Source organism: Bos indicus x Bos taurus, chromosome 23 (assembly GCF_003369695.1).
Source record: "Bos indicus x Bos taurus breed Angus x Brahman F1 hybrid chromosome 23, Bos_hybrid_MaternalHap_v2.0, whole genome shotgun sequence".
NCBI lineage: Eukaryota > Metazoa > Chordata > Mammalia > Artiodactyla > Bovidae > Bos > Bos indicus x Bos taurus.
This window is the reverse complement of record NC_040098.1, coordinates 6592035-6617149: the sequence shown is the minus strand read 5'-3', so window position 1 is coordinate 6617149 and position 25115 is coordinate 6592035. Positions and strand designations below refer to the sequence as shown.

General features: G+C 42.3%; 1 protein-coding gene across 1 annotated transcript in view; it reads left to right on the top strand.

The window, feature by feature from the left end:
- Positions 1-1664: 1664 nt before the first annotated feature.
- The window catches only part of FAM83B (family with sequence similarity 83 member B), a 96198-nt gene continuing 72747 nt past the window's right edge, over positions 1665-25115 (top strand). The window contains exons 1-2 of the mRNA XM_027525004.1: positions 1665-1737; positions 23009-23520. Of these exons, the coding sequence (XP_027380805.1) occupies positions 23077-23520 (444 nt within the window). The 5' untranslated portion in view covers positions 1665-1737; positions 23009-23076. The remainder of the gene's footprint in view (positions 1738-23008; positions 23521-25115) is intronic.

Below are 25115 nucleotides of genomic sequence, written 5' to 3'. Positions count from 1 at the left end.
ATATCCTTCTTTGCGATTTCACTTGCTTTATGTACGAATGCATATCTTAATAAAATTCAACTTCCCATGGGCCCTTTTAATTTGTTTAGTCTAAATACTCTTGTTTTTAAAATAAGATAAGCATATATTTATTAACGTAGTTTCAGGTGCTTATATTTGAGAAGGAAATGGCAACCCACTCCAGTACTCTTGCCTGGAGAATCCCATGGACAGAAGAGCCTGGCAGGCTACAGTCCATGGGGTCGCAAGAGTCAGACATGACTTAGGGACTAAACCATTTGCTCACAGTAAATGAAAATCCACACAGAGAATATGGATTGAGTGAGTCAGAAGATTGCATGTGAAAAATGAAGAGCAGATTTGCAAAAAGATTTAAAGGTGAAACATGGGAACTGGCAGAAAGAGAAGAAAGAAGTTAAATGTGTAAAACAAGAATATTCTCCACTTGCTGTTAAAGAAGAGAGACTACAGATCACAAATAGCACAATCTGGAAGCTTAGCTTTGCAATGTGGTGGGACTTACTGTTAGTTTCCACCTTTGTCTTTTGCTCTGTTTCAACATCTAGAAAATGTAAATTTCATTCGCCTGCATCTACTCATCATTCAGGAGGACCTAACTCAAATCTCATCAGTTTAACATTTTCCTCAAGTTATTTATTTCGGGAAAAATAACCATAAAAGTCATTTAAAAAGTCAATGCCAGCTTATGATAATTGACACATCCCGCCAGAAGTTCAAAATATGCCTATTTTTTCCTAAAGATTCATTTTTCTCCCTACTGGGATGCATCTTAAACATTTATGGCAAATGGCTAGACCTTGAAGACAACGCAATGATACACTTATCAGAAACGCTCGAAACAGATTTACTGAGATGTAGACGAGAAAATATAAAATTCGTTTTATTAACTGCTGCAATTATATTCAAACCAAAAGAGAGTGTCTCTCGGTCCGGTCCACAACATTGCTCCATGGCACCCCACCGAGTGACCTGCTTTTCGCTCAGGCCTTCCTTTCATTCCAAGTCAGTAGGCAGGAGAATCCAAAGACAGTCCCACATCTCTGAAATACTTAAAATTCTTCTCTCTTCCAAAAAGGTGACTTCACAAGCACTTTGTCTGACACCTTTCTACTGCCTGCTCCCCTCCAAGTCCGGATACACTCGGGCGGGCGGCGGGGTAGGGTCTGCAAGGCCGGCTGCTGATAAGAATTATCTCCGGGGAGCCGAGTCCGCCGGGTCCCCGGGGGTGGTCCCAGCCCGGCTCCCACCGCACCGCCCCTGCCGCATTCCTGAGCCGGGAGCGCACCGGGGAGGGGGTCCGCCCCCCCCAGAGCGCTCACCCCCGGCCAGGTGAGCGCCGCCGGCCTCCGGGGGGTCTGCTCACCCGGGCCCGGATGCCTGGACCTGTCGAGGCTGGGTAGCCCCAAGGGCGGACAGAAAAAGAAGGGTTTTCTACTTTCCCGGCCGAGGGCTGGATGTCTGGGTTCGGACAGGTTCCGGGACGCTGGCCAGCTGCGCGCGCTGCGGTGCGACCCGGCGCGGGACCTGTTGCAACCCGTCCCCACCCCGCCCTCGCCGGCGCTGCACCTGGGCCCGGGAGGCGCGGCCCGGGCGGGCCCGCGCTGCCCTCCGCCGCCCGACGCGCAGGTGACTCCCCGCCTCCTGCGCCCTGGGCCTCCTGGGACGCGAACCTTCGGCGCGGGCGCGGCTGTGCACGGCGCGGGGCGCTCCCGGCCGGTGAGTGGGGTCCTTGCTCCCGATCCTCCCTGGAGGGTGCGGGGCGACGACGGGGGCGGGGACCGCCGACACCCCCGGGCGGCCGGGAGGGCAGGGCGCGCGCGCGGGATGGGACGGTTGCGGGCGTGCAGAGTCGGGTCCTCGCTTTTCTGCTTTTCTTTCCTGGGCGCGCGGGTTAGGAAGTTTGCAAAGTTCCGTCTCTGGCGGCCCGCGTTCGGCCGCCCCAGGGACCCGCGCCGCCCGCGGTGGGCTTTGGATCCCGTTTCCTCGTGGCTCCGGGGTCCACGGCGCGGGGGGTCCCGGAGGGGCGCGTGTGCGGGAGCCGCGGCTGTACAGCCCGTGGGTGTACTTCAGATCCCGCGTGGGGAACCGAGCTCAAAAAGGAAAATCCAAGTTTGCCTGGACACCCTCTCCCGTTTGTGTGGGTCCCGCCTCTGCTCTCAGAGGGGTCCAGACTTTAGAAACTTTGAGTTTCCCGGCCCCTGGGTCTGTGACCTTGGCAAGCTCGCCGGGTCGTTCTGCTTCCTATCAGATTCTGAGAACCGCTGCTGAGGGTGCTGGTGGCCCTCAGAGGAGAGGCGATTAGTGCTGGCGAGTCGCATGGAGACGTTAGGCCTGTTCTTTGTGTCCTGTTGGGAGAATGATTACCTCCATGGGGCGTGGGGGTGGTGAGGAGCAGGTAACATGTGTGTGTCAGACGTTGGAATTACGGGTGAGTGAAGACAACAGTGCTTTATAGAGAAGAGGCTGGCGGTCCGGGAGCACAGGTCTGCCTGGGACTGTGCCCAGAGGGATGCGGCTATAAAGTGGAGTTAAGAGCTAAAGTCTTAGGGCTTCCCTGGTGGCTCAGCTGGTAAAGAATCTGCCCGCAATGTGGGAGACTGTGGGTTCGATCCCTGGGTCAGGAAGATCCTCTGGAGAAGGGAAAGGGTACCCGCTCCAGTATTCTGGCCTGGAGAATTCCATGGACTGTCCATGGAGTTGCAAAGAGTCGGACACGACTGAGCAACTTTCACTTCACTTCACTTCAAGAGCCAAGGAGGCCGGAACAGTAGAAAAGAGCCGTGCTGGTGGCCAGTAGTCGAGAGGAGGCTGGATGTCCCAGGGCTCCTTTCCAGATTCCCCTAGAGATTCTTCTGCCAGGTTACCGCCAGGCACCTCCCCTCTCCCTTGTGTTATCCCCAACACAGGGAGAACCCCAGGGAAGTCCATGATTGATGCTGAATCAGACTTGACAAGAAATAGCCTAGGAAACAGTGAGGAAAGAGAAAGCTGGTCTTTTTGGTCTTCCAGAATAACCAAAGAAGGGGGAGTGGTGTGAAACCAGATCGGGCAGGGGTGGGCTGGGCCCTTGGTTTTGTTTGATTTCTCCCTGTCTTCCTACTGTTCCCGGAGTGACAGAGGCCCCCACACACCTTCCAGTCAACATTGCGTCCCTTGGTTTTGAGTTTAAGGCGCACGTGGTATACACACCTGTGAGGGAAGCTGGCTGCACCCAGCAGAGCCTGCCTGAGGGGCTGGGTGGATCCTGCCTTTCAAGTTGGTGCCTTCTAGACCCCAGATGCTCAGAATGTATTGTGGGAAGCATCACCCATTGAACAACTGCTGAAAGGGATTGCACACAGGAAGACAAACCACACCTCTTGCTGCTGACTCAGTGACGTTTTTTTGTGATCACTCTTTGGAGGTTGTTGCTTTAACCATAACTGACTAAACTCTTTGGGATGGGTTAGTTAATTTATTATTCTTTCTATTATATCCCCTCCTGCTACCATACTCCTTACAGTTTGTGGTGGAGCTTTTCTTGATCGTGACTTAGTCATCCTGTAACAACTCACCTCCTGCTTCCTGTCCACTGCATCACACAACTGTGAGTTTCCAGGCTGGGAAAGGAAGGATCCTTCGAGTTTGGAGAACCTTGTGCTGAAAATGTGATTCCAGTAAATCAGGCCTCTTCCATAATATAAATCTGGTAGGAGGAGACCTTTTGAAAAGGCCCCACACTTAGCTTAATTTAACTAATTATTTGTAAACTTACAAGTTGTCCTTGTATAGCTAGTTAGGTAAGTTCATGTCTCTCCCTATGTAACTTGCCAAGTGTAAGTGTTCCAGGGATGTTTCACAATTTCACAGAGTCTGTGAAACACAATGTTTTAAATATACTTTTGATTGTTTATTTCTAACTTGGAAGTGCGAGGTATTTTAGGACTTTGTTGGTGAATTTATTGAATATCAGAATGCCACCCCCCCCCCCCACCACTGCCACCACCATGGAAACACAATTCTAAATGATGGATTTTAAGGATACCATGGGTTAAATTTTATACAGATATCACCTAAGCTCCATCAAGAATTAAATCCACCAACATTTCTCTGAGCAAACATGCCAGAGCCTTCAGGTGACTCTTCCTTCCTACCACCCTGCAAAGTAGAGCCGGGCTCCAAAGGGGATCAGCATCTGCCAGCTGGGAGATGAGTACTCTGGGTGGCTGATCCTGAAGGTGGGGAATGGTGGAATGGGGATGCATGGAGGTGAATTTGAGTGGGAGCCAGTTAACTTCCATTAGGAAAGGAGGGTTTTTGAGGAGTTGAGAGGCTAGCGCATGTAAGAGGTTAGGAACAGGGGTTGAGGGAGGCAAAAGATGTTTTGAGCAGTTGGATGCTGTGAGGAAGATGCACCTGGGCTGGAGAGATGATCCAAAGATAAGGGATATTCACCCGCTGGACACATCTACTTTGGGACTTGCTTGAGTCACATGATCGTGGTTAATACAAGGAACCTTTTCCTCGGGGGACATCTAATTACTACCCAGTTTGTGTTTTATTCTTCATACTGTCCTTAAGAGTGAAGCCAGATGTCCCCTAGAGGCACAGGGCATTCATCTTCTGAGCTGTGTGTCAAATAATTTGTAGGCTGAGCCCATCCTTGGTGTAGGTACGGTGGTAGTGGGCAGTCTCTCAAGGACTGGCGTAGGGTCTGGTGTAACCTCCATATTTCTAGCAGCAGCCTATATTTAAATTTTTTTTCAATGGCGTTCTTTCTTTGGCTGCTGTGGGACTTAGTTGTAGCATGCGGGATCTTTTTTCTATGTCATCCTTCCTTGATGTGTAAAGACTCTCTATTTGTGGGGCTTAGTTGCTCCGCGGCATGTGGGATCTTAGTCCTCTTACCCGGGATCAAACTTGTGTCCCTACACAACACGGTGGATTCTTAACCACTGGGCCCCCAGGGAAGTCTGAGCAGCATGCTTTAAAGAATCTAATACAAAAGTTATGCACTCATGATGTGTAAAGGTTATAATTTTGTGCTTCTGTGCCCCTGTTGTTCATTTTCTAAGTCGTGTTCGATTCTTTATGACCGCATGGACCGCGTAGCACACCTGTCCTCCACTATCTCCTACAGTTTGCTCAAATTCATGTCTATTGAGTCAGTGATGCCATCCAACCATCTCATCCTTTGCCACCCGCTTCTCCTTTTGCCTTCAAACTTTCCAAGCATCAGGGTCTTTTCCAGTGAGTCAGCTCTTTGCATAAAGTGGCCAAAGTATTGGAGTTTCAGCTTCAGCATCCATCCTGCCAATGGATATTCAGGGTTGAGTTCCTTTAGAGTTGACTGGTTTGATCACCTTGCAGTTCAAGGGACTCTCAAGAGTCTTCTTCAACATCACAGTTCAAAAGTATCAATTCTTTGGTGCTCAGCCTTCTTTATGGTCCAACTCTCACATCCATACATGACTACTGGAAAAACCATAGCTTTGACTACATGGACCTTTGAAGGCAAAGTGATGTTTCTGCTTTTTAATATGCTATCTAGGTTGGTCATAGCTTTTCTTCCAGGGAGTAAGCGTCTTTTAATTTCATGGCTGCAGCCACCATCTTCAGTGATTTTGGAGCCCAAGGAAAGAAAATCTGCCACTGTTTCCATATTTCCCATTCTCTTTGCCATAAAGCGATGGGACTGAATGCCATGATCTTAGTTTCTTGAATGTTGAGTTTCAAGCCATCTTTTTCACTCTCCTCTTTCACCCTCATCAGGAGGCTCTTTAGTTCCTGTTCAGGCTTGTGCTCTATGCATTTATTAAACATACATATATTGGCTATGATGCCCTCACCAGTGTGTTCTGCTCTGGGAATATGGGGTTAGCATTGTTTTTGGCTCTCAGGAAGTTCATTGTTATGAACCTAATAATGAGTACAAACAGATATTAATGCATCAGGTTCCTTTATTTAGTATTCCCTTCATGCTCTCTAAAGATCCCTGCAGATACTGTATATGTTCACTAATAATTTGTGAACTTGGACATTATCAGACCTGAGTTAGTGGTGATTTTGGCCAGAGTATTTAAATTCTCTTGGCCTCTCAAGTTTTCCAGTGATGCCATGAAGGGCTTGAATACTTGATCACTGATGTGTGTCATTCTGCTCTGAAATTCTGTGTGATCACTTTTATTTGAGGGTTCAATAAAATAACGTTAGCTAAGGTCTCCCCAGAGTGTCACTGGAACCTCATTATTTCCACTTCTGTTATCCAGCTTTCATTTCGGAGAGTTTTAGATCTCTTTATTATTCCATTGCTTCTCAGATTGTATAAGCATTACTCACTTGGGGAAGAAAAGGCAGTTTTCAGAGCAGTACAGTGTGGCATCTTCCACCTCAATGGCCATGATAGAATTGCTCACCATAGGGTGTCTGACTGTCATCTGTATACACGCACAGCGATGATGGCTTCACTATGAACAGCGAGTTCCTCTAAATGCTCAGTCTCATCTGACTCATTCAACAGCTGTTTCCTGATTTTTTTTTTTAATCTACGTCTTTCTCAAATAAATGTAACTCCTGAATTGTTTGAGAAAAGTCAAATAAAGTTAAGGTGTTTTTAAAGTTAGGAACTGTTGACAGCATTCCCCAATGATTTCCTTTTTAATTTTTTATTATTTCTTTCAGTCTCAGCCCTTCCTTTGCTTTTTAGTCTCTTACTGCCCTTTAACGTTTTTGTCCTGTCTTAGCATTTCTGACCCCTCTTTGCCCCTTACTGTTCCTTCTTGCCCCTTCTTTCTTTGCCTCGGTCTTCTCTCTCTTTTTTTGCCCCTCTCTCTTTCCTTCCTCTCCTCTTTTCTCTGCCCTGCACGCCCAATCCCTGCTTCTGTCTGTCTGTTAGTATTCCCTTCATGCTCTCTGAAGATCCCAGCAGATACTGTATGTTTGCTAATAATTTGTGAATTTGGACATTATCAGACCTGAGTTAGTGGTGATTTTGGCCAGAGTATTTAAATTCTCTCGGCCTCTCAAGTGTTTCAGTGATGCCATGAAGGGCTTGAATACTTGATCACTGGTGTGTGTCATTCTGCTCTGAAATTCTGTGTGATCACTTTTATTTGAGGGTTCAATAAAATAATGGTTTTTGTTCATCTGTTTAAAATCTGTCTTCATTTCCATCTGTCATCTTTCTCCATCATTTCAAGTCTCTACCCTTCCACATTATATGTTTCTAAAACTCTGTAAAATAAAATTATATTAAAAATATAAATTACAAGGGAAATTTTATTCTCTAACAGCCAAAATATGTAATAAATATGATTTCCACTTATACTTTAATATTGAATACAGTGTTTAACAATACAGTTATAGCATTTTTATGCATTTAAAAATTTTGTTCTTTTCCTTCCCAGTGGAATAGATGTACAGTGATCATCTGGCTAAAACTAAAGATTTGCCTCATTTGGCATACCTAATAATTCCATCTTTGCCTTGATTGTATTCCGCTTATTAGATAAGCATTTTGTCGCTACCATGGAGACTTCCATTTTTCTGTTTTTCATAAACTTATAGAATGAGTTCAAGTTGGAATAAAATATTCAAATAGAGTGCAAATAAGACAGTAAAAAGAGGGTAATGATGTTATTGAAACTGCATATTGGCCTGCTGACAGCCTTACTGGGCAGGAAATTGAAATATTTGTTAATGGCTGGATTAAAGACTGGATTTGTCACAGAAGAGTTACTTTGAGTGTTAGTGTCTGATGCAGAAAAGTTCACAGGGCAAAAGAACTAAGGAGGGAACCACTTATACATATAATTGAATATTTCTTTAAAAAAAAATCTCAGCAGGAAAATGACACAAAAGAAAATTAAAAGAATACCCTATGTCTACAATTTCCATGTCTGTTAATGCCAGGCAGAAAGCATCAGCCTCTAGACATCGAAAGTGACATGAACATTGCTTTGTTACAAAAGCATTTGTTTGTGCAGTTGGCCACTTCTTGTACACTCACATCTAAAGGTATTCCTGAAAAATCAGTCACATCTGGTCCATCCTCAAAGGCCTAATTCAGAACCCTATTATTAAGACAGTGTCTTCACACTATTTTACACTCTGTGTTGTGTTTATAGAATAGATTTACTCCCATCTAGCAGGTTACACCTTGTACGTAGTAGAGTTAGGACAAGAAACCTAAATGGAAAAGAGCATAAACTCTCTTCAAAACCATGGGATCCTGAATACTATTCCTCAGAAATTTGGCACAAGAACCCTTGACCATCCTGAGTAAGATATCACATGTGGAATACGTGACTTGATAAAATCATTAATGATTCGAGTTAAAGAAACAAATTGTTATCTTTGATTTTAATATCGTATCATTGCAAAATAATAACATTATTTGAGGGAGACCCAAACAGTTTATTTTGTTTACATTTCATATGAATGACTTTTAATGTTTTTAATTATGATAAAAGTCACATAATATAAAGCATACTGTTTTAACCATATTTAGCTGTACAGTTCAGTGGCACTAAGTATACTCATATTGTTGTATGCAGCTCTCACCGTCATCCATGTCGTGAATTTTTCACCTTTCTAAACTGAGACTCTGGCCCCATTAAACACTAACTGCCCATTCCCCGTCCCCCTTCCTCCCCGCATTCCTCATCTCCTGACATCTACCTGTGTACTTTCTGACTCTATGAATTTGACTGTTCTAGTTATCTGGTATATAACTGGAGTCAAACAGTATTTGTCAGCATCTAATGTATATTGGAATGCATTTTTCAGGTTATCTTAACATATGTCCTGCAAACATATTGTACCTTCTTTTTTCCCCACCTCAGTGCTATACATGGTACTCATTGGTTATCTATTTCATTTATACTGGTGTGTTTATGTCAATTTAATCTCCCATTTTATCCCACCCCTCCTTTTCCCCCGCTTTGTGTCCATCCTATACCTGGATAAAACCATAATTCCAAAAGATACGTGCGCCTCAGTGTTCCTTGCAGCACTATTTACAATAGCCAGGACATGGAAACAGTGTAGATGTCCATAGACAGAGGAATGGATAAAGAAGATGTGGTACATATATACTATGGAATATTACTCAGCCAAAAAATGAACAAAATCGTGCCCTTTGCAGAGACAGGAATTACTTTCTTGGTTTGTGTAAAGGATGGTTACAACTGAGGCTTGCTTTCTTGGTTGGTATAAAGGATGGTTACAACTGAGGCTTGCCTGGTGGCTCAGATAGTAAAGAATCTGCCTGCAATGCAGGAGACCTGGGTTCGATCCCTGGGTCAGGAAGATCCCCCTGGAGAAGAGAATGGCTACCCACTCCAGTATTCTTGCCTGGAAAATCCATGGGCAGAGGAGCCTGGCCGGCTACAGTCCATGGCGTTGCAGAGTTGGACACAACTGAGCGACTAACACACACACACACCCCTGAAACAAACAGAAGATAGGTTTTGATAATGTAACCAATGATAACACACTTTCAGATCAGTGCTAAGTTCTTTCCACTTAGAAGTGTACATTGTTATAGGTATTGCCTTTTGTTACATCCTCCTACAGTTATGGAGAGAGGTCACGGGGAACCGAGGTTACTGTTCCTGTGAAATCCTTAAGACCTAGGGTCCATTATACATTCCAGCAGCATTTTATACATTTAAGAAATGTGTTTATTTAGACCTCATTGACTGATTTCTTTGTGTGCATGTGTTTTATAAACAAACGAAAGGAACCAGTGAAGAAACTTATTGAGAAAATAATAAAAGGGCTGACTTAGTATGGGCTCTTTTTCCAGTCACATTTTTCGGGGGTGGATTTCTGGGAGGAAATAAAAGAGGAATACTGTACTTCAATTGTGATATCTAGGAAGGCTTGATTAAAAGTGACTCCCTAGGGAAAAGACAAATAAAAGACTACTAGAAGTTGGTATTGTTTTAGATGTTCTGATTTTTTTTTTTATGGCTCTTCACACAAATTGAAACTAATATTTTTCTGAGCTGGATATATTATTACCATTTTTTAGCATTTTAATGAAATAAATGTGTGTCAATTTGTACAGTATTCACATCATCTTCACATGGTTTTAAATGTTTACTTTCTAACAGTCCAAGATTATTTTTTTGCTGCTAAATATTTATAACACCTTGAATTTCAATGGCTGTTCCCAACATACCTTCACAAAATACATTTTCTCAAGGCATTGTATTCAGAAGCTTCCATTTTTTAAGTACACTGTTTTTACTGAGGTATTGGAAAGCCTCTTATAGTTCACGTTGGGGCACAGGATTATTATGTTTTCCTACAGCTCCTGTTCTTCTGCAAATGTCAATGTGAGCCAGATTGACCTTTTATTACCTTAAATAGACTCAAAAGGTGGGCCAGGAGTGCATTTAACACATGTTCAACCTTCCTCTCCAGGTGGCCCTGTTGCCTGCCATGCCCTGGGCTAAATATATCAAGTCTTTATTATAAATTCTGTTAAAGTTCAGAAACTGAGGTTGAAAGATCCTGAACCCCACTTCCTGTGGGATCAGGGAACTGTAGATGGGTATTGTGAAGTGAGAGGAAAGGCAAGGCAAAGAGGTGAGCAGATGGATGGATGGGTGGATGGATGGATGGATGGATGGATGGGTGGATGGATGGATGGATGGATGGGTGGATGGATGGATGGATGGAGGCATAGAGATGGGTCCATAGATATTTCTCCTTTGTGATTACACAGAGAGAATAAAACACAAGAGGAGAACATGAGACATGAGTCCTATCCAAGACAGTGGGGATAGGTACTAAGCACTATGATAAGGGCACTGGTAAATTAGAATACTGTTTGGTGGCCTTTGAGGGGTTTCCATTCTAGTGAGGGGGGTACAAGCCGTGACAAGCAAATAAATACCTTTGCTATTTTACAGCATGGTAAGTGATATAGGTTAAATAAAACCAGGTTAGAGAATTAAGCACGGCAGACAGGGTGTTGTTGTTGTTTTTTATCAGCAGTCTGGAAGACTTCTGTAAGGTCGTGACATGTAAGAAAGGAGTAGATGAACAACTAGTGTCAAGATCCTAAGAAGGGAATGAACTCGTAATTTTAAAGGTAAAGAAAGAAAGGTACCCAGGGAAGATGTCGGAACCGATTGACTATATGGATCTGGAGCCTAAGGGAGCAGTCAGGTCTGGGATTCGCCTGTCACCTGTGGACAGATGTGTTCACCTGTAAGGTTCCTGGGGAGAGTGTTGACAGAGACGGTTGAGGACAGAGATGAGTGTAGCTCCCAAGTTCAAACGGGAAGATGGGCCTTGAAGACATTTGAAGGTAATTCTCAGCTGCTGTCCTGGAACCCAGCACAGAGGATATCTGGGCTGTGTTTTTTCAATATTGTTGGCTCTAACAACTGTCACTATAAAAATCACTTCCCCTAACACTCTAGCAGTTCTCAAGATGAAAGGAGATCCTCGTCCTATTGCAAGTTTTGCCTGCCTTTAGAACAGAGAGATTTACATCTTGGAACCATAATCTGGGTTTATATCAGGGTAACTTAAGGGATAAACTGAAACTTCACTGTGTGGTGTGTTATCAAGTTGTAAAAAGAAATATAGACTTTGAAGCTTCTCAGGGCTGCTCAGGAATATATGGTTTACTCCAGTTTCATGTTAATGGCACACCAAACATCTATAATCATAATTCATTTAAACACCCAGTGAATCCTTTCTTCCTGCTGAAATGAATCTGTTTAATAATAGAACTGACATTAATGACACAGGGAAATGAGTCATGCTTTACAGCTAATTTGTATCACTATTTCTGTTGAAAAATGCAAGACTTAGAACTTTATTTTGTTAAGATGAAGTGCAGAGAAGTCACTTTTGAGAATGACTTTAACATAATTAAACGCTTTAAAATACAAATTTTAGGGAGAATCTCCAAGTGACACAATAACATCTCCATACTTCTGATAAAGTGCTCATTTGGAATTAATTTTTTTTTGATAGAGAGCATGGATTTATCTAAGAACTTTTACAGTACTCATTGGATTTCTGATTATTCTCTTAAAGTGCTTTACAAAAGGGTAATAATTTGTATTACTGAAAAACTAAGCTCCACTTAGCAGAAACAAATAGGTGCTTACACCTTTCAAGTTCTGCACAAGCATGCGTGAGTGCTTAGTCACTTCAGTCGTGTCTGACTCTTTGTAACCCCATGAACTGGAGCCTGCCAGGCTCCTCTGTCTATGGGATTATCCCAGCAAGAGTACTAGAGTTGTTTCCACACCCTCCTACAGAGGATCTTCCTAACTCAGGGATCGAACTTACATCTCCTGCATCATAGGCAGATTCTTTACCACTAGGCACCTGGTAAGCCCCACTCCAGTATTCTTGGGCTTCCCTTGTGGCTCAGCTGGTAAAAAATCTGCCTGCAGTGAGGGAGACCTGGGTTTGATCTCTGGGATGGGAAGATCCCCTGGAGAAGGGGAAGGCTACCCACCCCAGTATTCTGGCCTGGAGAATTCCATGGACTGTATAGACTATGGGGTCGCAAAGAGTTGGACATGCCTGAGTGACTTTCACACTTCATGCACACACCTGAGAAGCCCAAACATTATACAGAGGTTTTAGCATTTTTAAAAAATTATACTTCAGTATTTTGGGGCCTATCATACTTTGCATGTGTGCTAAGTCACTTCAGTCCTATCTGACTCTTTGTGATCCCATGGACGGTAGCCCGCCAGGCTCCTCTGTCTGTGGGATTCTCTAGCCAAAATACTGCAATGGGTTACAATTTTCTTCTCCAGGGGATCTTCCTGACCCAGGAATCAAACCCATGTCTCTTTAAGTCTCCTGCACTGGCATTTGATTAAAGCACCACTTTAATCCACTCTAATTCTGTTTGAGTTTTTAAGGTAATATGTGATTAATTGGTTATTTAACAGTTATGTCCATCCTGAGCACTGATGAGTGTGCTAAACAGGCACAGTCTCCTCGATCACAGGCTCCTAGCCTTAGGAAAGAGGTAGAGAACAAGGCCTTTACATGACGCACCACACAAGATGCTCGGTGCTGGAAGTGCTGTGGTTGCCCCTTGCCCTGGCCATGGTCCTGACTCCCTGAGAGTTGGGGATGACACTGCATCTGTCTCCCTCAGCTACTTATTTAAGACCGCATTAACCACATGTAGTTATTTTCATTTTATTTTCTTTATGGCCCCTGTAACAATATTGCTTTATTTTCTGTATGTTTTGTACCTGTTCATGTGTTGCTTTGTAATAGTTATTAGACTGTTTTATATGCAGTGTTTTGAATTACCTACTATAGTCAACTTAGCACATGAATGAAAAAAGAAGAGGGTTTTCTAAAGTTAAAATTAACTGTTGGAATAATTGTTTTATCAACTTTCTTTTTCCCCAGTGGGAACATCCTCTTCCCTAGTGTGAACAATATATATTCATTGATAAAAGTGTGTGTTAGTTGCTCAGTTGTGTCCAACTTTTTGCAACCAAGTGGATTGTAGCCCACCAGGCTTCTTTGTCCATGGGATTCTCCAACAAGAATACTGGAGTGGATAGCCATGTGCTCCTCCAGGAGATCTTCCTGACCCAGGGATCAAACCCGGTCTCCTGCATTGCAGGCAGATTCTTTAACTATCTGGGCCACCAAGGAATCCCATATATTCATTGCTAAAAAAGTGAAAGTCGCTCAGTTGTGTCCAATTCTGTGACCCCATGGACTATACAGTCCATGGAATTCTCCAGGCCAGAATACTGGAGTGGGTAGCCTTTCTTTTCTCCAGGGGATCTTCCCAACCCAGGGATCAAACCTAGGTCTCCTGCATTGTGGGTGGATTCTTTACCAACTGAGCCACAGGGGAAGCCCAATTCATTACTAAATATTTGGCAAATACAGAAAGGTGTAAAGAGTTTTAAAAAAAATCACCCATCACACCACCACTCAAAGACAAGGACTCTCATTTTTATGTGTGTTTCCTTTTGATTTTGGATGAATTTTCTTAAGTTATAATTTTGCTCTTGAGTAGTTCGGTAGCCTGCTTGTTGTCCATATGGCATCCCAGCAGAAGTGAGAAACACCTGTCTTGGCTTTTTCGTTCTTTTGTTTTACATTTGAAAATGGGTGTGTTTAATGTTGTTTATTTAGCTTCAATAAAATGAAGCTGAATGGTGGAGGCTGACCCAGGAGAATCCAGGACAGGACTTAGTAGGCAGGTCTTTGTCACACCTGGGTGAAACATGCTTTCTTAACCACCTCCATGCTTCTAAGTGAAGTTCGTGAGTTTGTGGGTATCTATTCCAAATTTTTTTCAGCAGGCAATATAAATGTCATCTTAGAGTTTTAAAGCAAAAGGTGTGCCCCCAGAACCCAACTTGTGACATGTTATAGGACTCTGTCCAAAAATGTGTCCTTTGCCTGAATACATACAGAAAGAGAGTACACAGGTAGAAATTAAGAAAAAAAAAGGAGACTTATTACTAAATAAAATCCATCCTATATGACTGCCTTACAAATTTGTAGCAATATTTATGGCAGATAGATAGTAAGGCTTTTATAGAAACCCTTTGCCATCAGTACAGGAATATGAGGTTTGGAGTCATGAAATGACAGTGACCAAGGTCTTACGAGTATGTGGCAGAGCAGAAGTCAAATTCTAGGCTGTTTTTCCCATTCTGGGTCACTGAACCAACCTCTGATTTGTTGTTTGCCTTTAAAATCATTCTCCTTCCCTATTTCATGTAATTAAAGATTACCCTACTATGTCTCTCTTTGTGTTCTCTTTGGATGAACAATTCCGTTTTTCAAATATTCTTCACAACATAATCTTCCCCCTACCCTCCTCCATCCTGTTTTTACTATAAACTTAAACTTTAAAATTTATTGTATTGTGTTTCATACTATCCAGTTGATTTATTATCTTACTGTGTAAATACTTACTATGTATATCATTTTGAATATTGAGTCTGTCATCTAACATACATGTTGTTCAATTCTGTAAACTTTATCAACGTTTTTCTATGTATTGGTACAAATAATTGTCACACACGTTGATCAGGACCAGGCTGAGGTGGAGCGTTTTTGGCACGAGATGCAACCAGTTCGGGTTACCTTGTTCCATTCCTTGGATCATTTGCTGTGCTGATGTCATAATAAAAACAATTTAGGAATAGGTCAGATATTGGTCCAAGAGTAATTTGCCTTAATTTCTCTTTCATTTTAAGCCATGCATAGAGTAATTCTCTGCAGTTTGACTATTAAGTACCTGTTTTCTCAGTAAAGTGTTTATTCTTTCTCCTACATGTTTCTCTACAGGAATTACTCAATAAATGCTTCCAAATATAATAAATGACTGTGTTTTATTGTCATGAACATAAATTCATGGTCTTTATGTTCTTCCATTTGAACTATAGTATAGACTGGGGATGCCAATATATTGAAGAGCAGCCAATAAGAAACAAACCCTGGAATTATTTTGGTGTGAAAGTGATCGCCATGCTATTCCCCAGTTACAAGAGATTAAGGAAACTGAGAAATGATTAGATAGTGAGCAAATGATATTTTCATCAGGATTTATAGAACGAGTTGCAGCTGCTTAGTTTTGTCCTTTTCATGAGTTTGATAAGATGGCTGATTCTCTTGATGACCACGTATGGAGGCATTTGCACCCACTCTAACTGCGTGTGCCACATGGGCATATCTGCTTGTGGGCAAGTCTGCACCCACACTGCATGTGCCACAGAAGCTTGAATTCCTTGGCTTGCTCTGCGGAAGCCTGTGACCTGCACTTCTGGCCATTTTATGAAGTCAGCTTAGAATCTTAGTATGTTTGGTTGCTGCGATTAGGTATCTGATTGCCCTTGGCAGATTATTATAGTGAATTTTAAATTTAGTAGTAGCTTCTTTAATGTTTTCATGGTCATCTTAAATTTCTTAAAATCAAAGTCAAACATAATATTGGCAGCGTTGGTGATGGATGGGGAAGCCTGGTGTGCTGCAGTCCATGGGGTTGCAAAGAGTCGGATATGACCGAGCGACTGAACTGAACTGAAAAATTTGAAGAAAGAAGAGTTATTTTCAACTGTTGTCCACTGTAGATTACGATTTTATCAGTCAAGGATGTTCTGAAACAAGCCTTTATAAAACATTTTCTCATCTTCTGTAAGCAAACATTTTGATGCACATCATAGAGTCAATGCCTGCTCCAAAAAGAGTGATTTGAGGTATCTTTTCCCTCAATATTTGAAAGACTATCAAATGTCCCTTAAAGAAATTTGCCATAACATTGAAGTCATGTTAGAGAACTTGTTTTATGATAACACACTAGAAAAACAATTGAAATCATTTGTGAAGGGTAAATTTATTTTTGTAAGTTCCTTTATTTGACATTTTTAAGATTTACAAATAAAAATAATCCTATGTATGTTTATGTTAGCTTTCTAGGGCTGGTGTAACAAAATGCCACAAATGTTGGCCTATAACAATAGGGTTTATTCTCTCACAGTTCTAGAGGCTAATAGTCTGGTTGTCCTTGGGACCCTGTTTTCTTGGAAGCTCTAGGGGATAATCTGTTCATGACTTTCTCTTAGGTCTGGCGTTGGCAGTAATCTCTAGGATTACGATCTCTGCCTCGTCAGTCACCTGGAGTTATCCCGTGTATTTGTCTATGCCTTGTGTCTTGCAGAGAATACCCTGTTTCCAAATGAGATCACATTTACTGGTACTGAGGGTTAGGTCTTGAACATATTTTCTTGGAGGACTCAGTTGAATCCATGACAGCACTGTTGTGGTTCAGTTGCTCAGTCATGCCTGAATCTCTGCGACCACATGGGCTGCAGCACACCAGGCTTCCTGTCCTTCACCATCTCCTGGAGCTTGCTCAAACTCCTGTCCATTGAGTTACTGATGCCATCCAACCATTTCATCCTCTGTCGTCCCCTTCTCCTCCCGCCTTCAATCTTTCCCAGCATCTGGGTCTTTTCTAATGAGGCAGCTCTTCGCATCAGGTGGCCAAAGTATTGGAGTTTCAGCTTCAACATCAGTCCTTCCAATGAATATTCAGGATTGATTTCCTTTAGGGTTGACTGGTTTGATCTCCTTGTAGTCCAAGGGACTCTCAAGAGTCTTCTTCAACACCATAGCTCAAAAGCATCAATTCTTCATTGCTCAGCTTTCTTTATGGTCCAACTCTCACATCCATACATGACTACTGGAAAAACCATAGGTTTGGCTATGTGGACCTCTGTTGGCAAAGTAATTTCTCTGCTTTTTAATACACTGTCTAGGTTTGTCATGATTTTTCTTCCAAGGGGTGACTCCTTGCAGTCACCATCTGCAGTGATTTTGGAGCCCCCCAAAATAAAGCCTGTCAATGTTTCCATTGTTTCCCCATCTATTTGTCATGAAGTGATGGGACCAGTTGCCATGATCTTCATTTTTTAAATGTTGAGCTTTTGGCCAGCTTTTTCACACTCCTCTTTCACCTTCACCAAGAGGCTCTTTAGTTCCTCTTTGCTTTCTGCCATAAGGGTGGTATCATCTGCATTGGTTGAATAGAAACAACCTAAGACTGAAGTTGGTAACAGGACATCAGGGACATTGGCAATGCTTATCTCTCTGGGATTTCTTTCAGCCAAAATCCTGATTTGGGGCCAGCTGCTTGCCCATGAGCTAATCATAACCTCAGACTATCTGTTATTTAAGAAGCTTATAATTTCTCCTTGGAGCATTTTTTCCACCAACTTCTTATATCAGAAGTCTTTCCAATGATGGTTCTGTGATCAGAAACTGTAAACAATGGAGACTAGGTTTAGCTGTTGGCTTAATACTACAGTTGACAAAACAGCGTTAACACTGCTGATGGGATGACAGAGACTCTGTCTTTTTCTGAATCCTTAAAGACTTTTGTGACCAAATGTTTTATATCTTTAGAGTAATTATACTGTAACATTATGTTAAAATGTAAAATAGGAATACTAGTATAATACTTCATAGGCATTTGCCTCATTTATTTCTTAGAATGACCTAATGTCATGAACATGTAACTGAGCAGGACCTATGGGGCCTTCCTGGGACAGACCCCTCTCCATATCTTCTGCTTGAGCACCTTTCTGAAGTACCCCCATCATAACAGCATCTTGTATTTTCCCAAGTTTTTCAGACGCTAAAAGCCACCACCAACTGAAAGTAATTGATGACCAGGAGTATATAGCCCCAGACCTTTTGGAGCCTGAGGACTGATGGTGTTAACCCCTGTGACACCATGCTGGTACCTCACCATTAACCAGAGAATTGTGCATCAGATGATACATTCCTTGAGATGCTTCTGCCTCACCTGCCTTTAAAAATGGCATTTCAGGGAGTTCAGGGTTTTTGAGCAGGACCCACACATTGTCTGTTCAGGACCCTGCAATATACCTTCCTCCAAACTCTGATGTTTCACTTTGTTTGACCTCACTGTGGATCAGGACACAAACTTGCATTCGGTAAGAGGCACAGACTGAGGCTTGCGTGCGCAGGTCACTTGTCCACGAACTTCACAACACGGCAAGTCCCCTACATACAAATGAGTTCCATTCCAAGAGTGCCATTTGTAAGTCCAATTTGTTCATAAGTCAAACAAAGTTACCCTAGGTACCCAGCTAACACAATCAGAGGGCAAGCTGCAGTTTCACCCACCCTGATGTTGCTGGAATACACGTTCGCATCTTTGAAAGCTCAAATCTTAAAAGTTCATATGTAGGGAATTGATTGTGATTTGGGAAGCAGGCTTTAAACCTAGTGGTGTGACCCTGAACACAAGCTCTCACCCTCCCAGTTATATGTTATTTTTATTTTGTTTTCTATTCAAGGCAGGTGAAATTGCTGGTGAGCACAATTTGTTTTAAGATAATTGTAGATTCTTCTTGTGAGGTTCATAGCAGTTGATCAGGCATCAGAAGTTAGTCCACTGTATAGCTGATGAATACTCCATGATATGGGGGTACCACAGTTTGTATAAAACTCAACTACAAAAGACGTTTGAGTTGTTGCCAGCTTGGGGCTGTTATAAATAAGACTGTTGTGAACATTCGTGTACAAATCTTTGTGTGAAGGTAAGTTTCCATTTCTCAGGATCAACCCTAGGAGTGCAGCTGTTGCCTTGTATGAGTTGTATATTTAGTTTTATAATTGAAATGTCCAAACCGTTTTTAAGAGTGGCCTATGCATTGAAATCTATTCTTTTATACCTTGTTTATACATTTTGTATTTACAGATTTCATTTTTGGAATGTATACTTCCCACAATAATTCTAAAGTTTGATAGCAAATGCAGTATGTGGTGGTTTGGGGATCTGGCTTTGAATCATGTGTTTTGGGAGTCTCTTTTTCTGGAGTGAGTCAAATAATAGATGAGCCAAACAGTCTCCTCAGCTTTTATATCACGAAGAGATTTTATTTTTCTTTTCTCGTTAACTCTATCCTGTGAAAAGAATATACATGAAATAGTATATGAAAAGAATGTACTTTCTAAGAGTTTTTAATGGTTATTGATTAAATGATGCTAAATTTTTCTGTGTTTAAAGGCATACCCAATTCATTTCGTCCTCAAATATAACCCTTCAAATATTTAACAACTGAACTCTTAAAGTGCTGTACTGAGTCTATAACTAATTGCTGCTGCTGCTAAGTCACTTCAGTCGTGTCCGACTGTGTGTGACCCCATAGACGGAAGCCCACCAGGCTCCCCCGTCCCTGGGATTCTCCAGGCAAGAACACTGGAGCGGGTTGCCATTTCCTTCTCCAATAACTAACTACAGGTGCTATTTTATTGCGGTAGCTCTTTGTGTAGGAGCCATTGCTTTGCTCTCTCCCATTAACATTTATGTAGCTGGCTCTTTTATAAGTAGCCGCCTGTAAACAGCTCTTGCAATAAATGAGTGGGTCTCTAGACTATGGTTGAAGGATAGCTTCTCTCCAGCAGGACAAATCAAGTGTATTTATTTCTTATCTTAACTCTTATACATCATATCTCAACTTCAGTACTTATGGCTGTTGCGTTTTTCCTCTGGTGTGTTTTATCTGCATCGTATCTGGTTTTGCTCTTGATTAGTCCTATAGGGTTTCACTTTTATTCTCACTTCCAATTGTTTTTTCCTTCATAATTAATTTTTCATATGTGTCCTCCTAGTTTTATTTTACTTTCATAATCCCTCTGATCTCTGTGATTTCTCAGCTTACACATAGTTCAAGAATGAAGTTTTTAAAAATATTTGCAGTGTATATATTTGCATAGGTAAAGCTCAGAAATGAATTAAGTATTTTTTAAAGCACTTTATGCATTTTGATCTCCAGATGGAATAGGCAGGTAGCATCGCATGTTTTAGGAATTCAAAAGTTAAATTTTGAAAGTTTAAAAATGAGTGCTTAGGAGTCCTGGGACTGTTACGAACAGTCATCAGTTACCTACTGTTTTTAATGATTACAGATGATCTCTGTGATTTCCTGTGACCACTGGATGTTTGTCCCTTCATGGACTGGAATTATCAAATGAAAACTACTCTTCACTAAACCTTAGGAAACTAAACTTTGATCAGATTAATTCATTCTGTCAAGCAAATAAAAACCTTATTTCTTTGTTAATAAAGGAGTGTTAATGTGCAAAAGAGAACTTTAATGAACACTGCAAAGGTCATTATTTAGTAGTTTAATACTGTGCACAGGAAGTGAGTGACTCGATGAGGATTTCTCAACCTTGGCACCATTTGCATTTTGGACCAGATAATTCCTTACTGTGGGCGGCTGTCCTGTGCCTTGATGGGGACTTCGCGGCATCCCTGGTCCCTACACACCACGGCAGTAACACGCCTCCCCACACGTCCTTATTAAGAACATCTCCAGACATTGCTCGTGCTTAGAGTCGGGGTGGTGTCAAATCTCTTCTATTGAGAACCCCTGGGCAGCTATATAAGATTGAGACATTTATGAAAGTTTCCTTCTTAACATCCTGGTACATGTCAATAGATTAAGTTGGATGTAATGAGGTAATAAAATAATCAAATTTTACTTCTTTATAGCTTATCTATCAGTCTAGCAGACAGCTTAGTCCTTATTCCTCCAGCCCATGGAGGAGTGAGAGCATGTTACCCCAAAACTGCACCATAATTCCATGGGAGGCAGGAAGACTGTGTTGCCCAGAACTCCGATGCCATGTTGCAGAGATGATGATGGTCCCGGGACCCAGGGACAGTTCCAGTTGCCTTGGCTTTGGAGCCAAGTTATGGCTCAAGCTGAGAATCCTCCAGGAAACTGAAAGCGTGTTCTCTTTTTTTCTTATGTCAGATTTAATCTTTAGGTTTCATTACTGCTAGATTTTCTCTGTAAAACCTCCAAGCCTAGGGATGAAGGCAGGCTTGTCTCCATCTATTTACATAAAATAGTAAAGTAAGGTACCCTGAACCCCGCTCACTCCCCAGTCTGGCTTCCTATACACTGGATCTTTTCTGACCTTTTCTCCCCCAGCAGAACTATGGCCCTGTTTATTGTCCATTCCTCCATGACTTCTGTCTATGGTTAGTGACTCTTGTTACGTATTTTCAGATGAGGAGTTAATAGTAATGGCTTCCAGATTAGCTTTTCGGTAAAGCCGAGAGAAGTAGAAAACTGACAACTACGCAGGGCCACTGACAAAGACGTTTTTAGTCAGAAAAGCCCTGGAGTGCTTGTAGCACATCGTAGAGCAGTACTTTGTCTGCATCCACACAATGGAGCTTGTGACTTCCAAAGCCTGGAAAGTCCCCCATTTGATGGACATAAGGTCCAGTCCAGTATCTGACCAGGGAGTGAGGGAATGAATAGCACTTTGTGGGCATTGTGAGGGATGGGGCGTGGGCTTGGGTAGGCAGATTTTCCTTTCTAAGAGAAAACTGAATTGTCTTTGATGCCCTGAATTTCTTTATCACCTGTATGCTGTCAAGCCATCAGATTTCAAGTCTGTGCTTTGCACCATGGCTTGAATATTCTTGTCACGTCCTCACTGGGGGTTTGAAAAGAGAAGGGCTCTCTCAGCTCCTTATCCCTCCTCTACTCCCCTGATACTGCCAGACTAATTGTCTTGGGCACAAGTTTTGCTGAATCACAACAATCTCCCGTGGGCCTCCACACCTGGCTCCATTTGGTCTATCCCCCTCTATCTCCTGCCACCAATACAAGGATCCTGATTTCCAGCAGACCAAGTTGTCTTTTTTTTAAACCAACTGTGAATGTACCAAGCTCATACCTGTTCTGTGCTTTTGCTTATGTTTTACATTCTTGTGTGGGATGAAAATATTCCTTCTTGACATCTGATCATATTTTTACTCATCATCCCAGGTTCAGCTGAAGCCCACCTCCTCTCTAGGCTAACCATAATGCATCTCTTCTATTCCATATTGATCTCGACTTGCTTTTATTCTGAAAGCATTGACTACTCACAGTACTCGTTTTAGCCCTTAGCAGTATATGTCTTTGTTCAAAGTGGTAACAAACAGCTTTGTGTGTATAGTTCACCTCTTCATCTTATTAATACCTCCCTGGAAGGCAAGTGTTTTGAGCTTTTTAAATTTCATAAGGATATATGCTTAACAGATATTTGGTAAAGATTTATATAAATGGCCGACCAGGCATTGGTTTTATTCTGATTCTAATCATACCGTGTGTAATCTCAGATTAAATTTAAGAAGGATGGGCTTTCAGAATGTCAGAGGAGGAAGGTATATTTCCTTAGATGAGAAACTAGAGTTAGAGGTATCTTGGGAAGGGATTTATCAACTAGGAATCTGTAAAAGGAAATCAGTTTAACTTATTTGGATTATGGTATTATGTGAATAATACCATAATAATTATTGGGATTATGTGAATTGTGGTATTATTAATGCCACTTTGAATATAAAATGTATGTTATACTGAGCCGGTAGTAGAAATGAATAATGACTTTAAGACTTTTGATTTCCAAATTCTGATTTTGATTTTCTTCTTTTTAGACATCCAGATACCTCTCTTTCCTTCACGAATGGACATTTGAAAGTGCCCTTGTCAAAGATTCGCCAGCATGGAGTCCTCATCAATGCTGTCCTCCTTGAATGACGAGTGTAAATCAGACAATTACATTGAACCTCACTATAAGGAATGGTACCGAGTGGCCGTGGACACGCTGATTGAACATGGGTTAGATGCATACAAAGAATTTCTTGCCAAGGAACGCGTGTCAGACTTTCTAGCTGAGGAAGAAATTAATTACATTTTAAACAATGTTCAAAAAGTTGCACAAAGCACGTCACATGGTCCCGATAATTCCTGCGATGACGCGTCATCTTCAGGGACTTACTGGCCTGTGGAGTCCGATGTGGAAGCCCCAAATCTTGACTTAGGCTGGCCTTATGTAATGCCTGGACTCTTAGGGGGGACGCACATTGAGCTCCTCTTTCATCCACCAAGAGCACAACTGCTTACGATTAAGGAAACCGTTCGGAAGATGATCAAAGAAGCAAGAAAGGTAACATTTCTGTCTCTAGATGAAAGATCTGAAACGTTGGAAATCACCAGAGTAGTATCAATACAGCAGTCTCCAGCCATTTTGGCATCAGGAACCAGTTTTGTGGAAGACTGTTTTTCCACAGACCAGGGTAGAGGGGGTGGGAGGAATGGTTTGGGGATGATTTGAGTGCATTACATTTATTGTGTGCTTTTTTTTTCTGTTATTCTTACATTGTCATATATAATGAAATAGTCGTGCCACTTGTCGTAATGCAGAATCAGGAGGAGCCCTGAGCTTGTCTCCCTGCAACTGGCCAGTCCCATCTGGGGGTGACGGGAGACAGTAGCAGCCCAGTGCTAGCATCACTGCCTCAGATCACCAGGCATTAGATTCTCATAAGGAATGAGCCATCTAGATCCCAGTAGTTCACAGCAGGGTTCATGCTCGTCTGAGAACTAATGCCACCCCTGATCTGAGAAGAGGCAGAGCTCAGACTGTAAAGTGAGCGATGCAGAGTGGCTGGAGAAACACACGAAACACGCGTGTTCACCCTTCACTCACCCCCTGCTGTACAGCCCAGTTCCTAACAGACCTCAGACTGGTAGCAGCCTGTGACCCACGGGTTAGGGATGCATGGTATAATAGATACATATATTAATAAGAATCTCTACATATATAGACTATGCTTGTTACTTTCAGGAAATATACATACAAATATATAGGCAGGCTGTACTTCTCATATGTTGCAAGTTTCTGAGATCAGGTGTTGTGTCCCTGCTGCACGTGGAGATTTCCTTCTCTTCATCATGTTCGTACATCTAAGAGATCTTCATGCATGATATGTAAGGTGTATGGACTGGAAATGGGATGATTTGATGCATTCATAATCTAAATCATTTAACTTTTCCTTAATCTCTGAAAGGAAATATGTGATTAGTAAATCTAGGAAAACTTTCCTTGTTCATAAGCGCACAGAGCCCTAATTCTTGCTCTGCTGCTGCTGCTAAGTCGCTTCAGTCGTGTCCGACTCTGTGCGACCCCCATAGATGGCAGCCCACCAGGCTCCCCCATCCCTGGGATTCTCCAGGCAAGAACACTGGAGTGGGTTGCCATTTCCTTCTCCAATGCATGAAAGTGAAAAGTGAAAGTGAAGTCGCTCAGTCGTGTCCAACCCCTAGCGACCCCATGGACTGCAGCCTACCAGGGTCCTCCATCCATGGGATTTTCCAGGCAAGAGTACTGGAGTGGGGTGCCATTGCCTTCTCCAATTCTTGCTCTGGATATAGTTTATTTTGGTAAATAAAACATTTTGTTGTTGTTCAGTTATTCAATGCTGTCTGACTCTTTGCAACTGCATGAACTGCAGCACACCAGGCTTCCCTGTCCTTCACTATCTCCTGGAGCTTGCTCAAACTCGTTTCCATTGAGTCAATGATGCCATCCGACCATCTCATCCTCTGTTGCCCACTTCTCCTGCCCTCAATCTTTCCCAGCTTCACAGTCTTTTCCAATGAGTTGGCTCTTTGCATTAGGTGGCAAAAGTTTTGGAGCTTCGGCTGCCGTCTTTCTAATGAATATTCAGGGTTTATTTTCTTTAGGATTGACTGGTTTGA